General features: G+C 48.9%; 1 protein-coding gene across 1 annotated transcript in view; it reads right to left on the bottom strand.

Annotated features, from left to right (window-relative positions):
- The window catches only part of GATSL2 (GATS protein-like 2), a 19,440-nt gene extending 17,320 nt beyond the window's left edge, over positions 1–2,120 (bottom strand). Inside the window, exon 1 of the mRNA XM_008592288.1 lies at positions 1,979–2,120. Coding sequence (XP_008590510.1) covers positions 1,979–2,120 — 142 coding nt within the window. The remainder of the gene's footprint in view (positions 1–1,978) is intronic.
- Positions 2,121–2,778: the final 658 nt, after the last annotated feature.

The raw sequence follows: 2,778 nt of genomic DNA, 5'->3' as shown, positions 1-2,778 counted from the left end.
GGTTACTGACAATTCCTGCAAACTTGGACTTCCTGGGCCTGCCAAACTAGCCCCCAAGTCCAGCAGCCTCCTTCTCTCCTGGCTTACAGTGGAGAGTTTAGTCTTGTCTTGTGAGATGGATTAAATAGAACATCTATTCCGAGAGAATAGATAGTCTAGGAGGTTCTTTCTGTCTCTGAGGTGCCACAGGTCTCATTGTGAGTAAAGGGAAACAAATGCCCATAAGAAAATGAAAAGGTGTTTGGGTGGCCCAAGTATACAATCTGAACGTGACTTGTGCTTTGTGATTAAAGCGAAAGTTCCTGTGCTCAGATGTCTGATGAATGAATACATGAATGGATGAGTGAATGAGTGATTGACTACAGGGGGCCTTTGCTGGCAGGGCAAGGCCTCCCTGTGGTAACCTACACACTCTCTCCCTTCCCTATGGAGCAGTAGCCTCGTCCCTGCTCTGGACCCTCCATCTGAGGCAGGAGGGGAGCCTCTTGAGATGTGGGGGCCGGGCCCAGCCCTGACTCTAACTGGCTTTGTGCCCCGGAGCACGTGGGGCTTCATTTTCTCACCAGTAAGAGAAACACTAATCAAGAACCATGAAATGGTCCACTTCTGACTCCATAATTCCATTTCTCAGATTCCATTTTGGGAATCAACCTGAGTGACAACAAAAGGTATGCATGAAGGGGTTTCTAAGTTTATCATTGGAGAAAAATTGAAACAACTTCAATTCTAAGCACAGGGAACGGGATAAAGACACAGGTTATGTTTACCACTATGTCTGCTGTCACTGTGTTCTTACGGAACATACAAAGTTTTAAGCTAAATGTGAAGTGAAAATATTTCTATGCTAATATGATCATAAGGAAATGAAAAACCTGCGCCCAGAAAATAGTTGGAAGGAAAAACTCTAAAAAGTTACTAGTAGTTGTCTCTGGGTGGGACTGTGGTTTTTAAAACTGTCTAGTTGGTTGCATTCTCTGCATGTTTTGGAGAATGTAACTTAGTGGTTTGGGGGTGAGGGCCAGCTTTTGTCAGAGCCCGGCTCCATGCTGATGGGCCTTTCCGTTCTCACTGATGCTGTGCAGGTAGCAACACTGCTTCACACACCGACGTGTGTGGGTGCGGTTAGCATGGTGCCTGCAGCCCAGAAAGCACTCCTTAAATGTTAGCTGTCACTTTAGAGCGGGACAAACATAATAAACTTTAACAATAAACTCAAAGTATCTGGGGTGGCAGAAATGGGGAGTGACCGCTAACAGGTACAGGGTTTCTTTTTGGGGTGATGAAAATGTTCTGGAATCAGACAGTCATGATGGTTACACAACCCTGTGGACATCCAAAGCCATGAAACTATATACTTTAAAATGGTAAATTTTAGGACACATGAATTATATCTCAATTGAAAAAACGCAGGGCCGGCCCGGTGGCGCACTGGAGAGTGCCCCGCTTAGGAGTGCGGCGGCGCTCCCGCCAAGGGTTTGGATCCCATGTGGAGACCGGTTCCTGCTCACTGGCTGAGCGCGGTGCGGGCGCAACACCGAGGGTTGCGATCCCGTTACCAGTCAGTAAAAAAGACAAAAAGGAAAAAAAAAAAAAGAAAAAATGCAAAGAAACCATAAATGAAAATAATAAAAGGATTGTAATTGGGGCTTCCTCAAACAGGGATAAGGTCTGAGGACATTTTAAAGTACCTTGCTCACAGTCGGTACGAATAAAACACATTTTTCCTCTTGGCTGCTTTAATTCTCAGCTGGTGATATGAGCCTTAGTATCTCTTTTAGCTCTGAAGCCTTTCTACAGCAGTCTTCAGGGGATCCTCCAGAACCCAGGGGGAGAAGGAAACAGACTCTTTGTAACTTTTTAGCCGACCAGCAGATGGGGACAGAAATAAGGAGGTGGGTTAGCGGCAGAAATGAGGCGGGCAGCCAGCACTGACCTCAGGGCACGGTCCAGCCAGCCCCCAGGTGAGAGACTCACTTACCTAGGAAGCCCTCCTCATCAACAATGATAGTGTAATCCTCTGGTGTCTCCGTCAGACTGAAGAACTTGCACCTGGGTAGATGGACAGACAGACACAGGATATCTGTTAGACCTGCAGGGCTCTGTGGCAGCCGCCCATCCATGACCCAGAGGGAGACGACTTAAGTTTACTCAGACCCCCACCTGCTGGGTGACCTCAGGTAAGCTGCTTATTTCTCCCTTTGGGTCCCCCCAGTTCTGACTCAGAAGGTCGCAGAGGGCCGGCCCCGTGGCGCACTCGGGAGAGTGCGGTGCTTGGGAGCGCAGCAGTGCTCCTGCCGCGGGTTCGGATCCTATATAGGGATGGCCGGTGCACTCACTGGCTGAGCGCGGTGCGGGCAACACCAAGCCAAGGGTTGCGATCCCCTTACCGGTCACAAAAAAGGACAAAAAAAAAAAAAAAGAAGGTCGCAGAGAGGCCTAGAGATGATCATCCCCTCTGCACCCCTCCCCTCAATCTTTGGGGACCTCTGAGCCAGACAGCCCCTAGGACATTGTGCAGGCCTGAGAGTCTTAGATCCCACTTCTTCTCAGACAGAGGAAGTGGCTGAAGGGTGGCTTTGGCAGGGCTGGTCAGATGAACTGTGTTTTCCACAGACCCTCCAACTGTGACCTTGAGGCCTCTGTCCCTGTCTTTCCAATCATCCTGGCCCCTCTCCTCACCAACTTGTGAGCTCCAGTTATTAAAGGTGTGATTCCCATCAACCCGTCTGACAGCCCAGCTTTGGGTTATGAGTTTTCTTCCTCATAAGAAAAAGGGCT

This window comes from Galeopterus variegatus, unplaced genomic scaffold (assembly GCF_000696425.1).
Source record: "Galeopterus variegatus unplaced genomic scaffold, G_variegatus-3.0.2 Scaffold7736, whole genome shotgun sequence".
NCBI lineage: Eukaryota > Metazoa > Chordata > Mammalia > Dermoptera > Cynocephalidae > Galeopterus > Galeopterus variegatus.
This window is presented reverse-complemented; position numbering and strand designations above follow the sequence as displayed.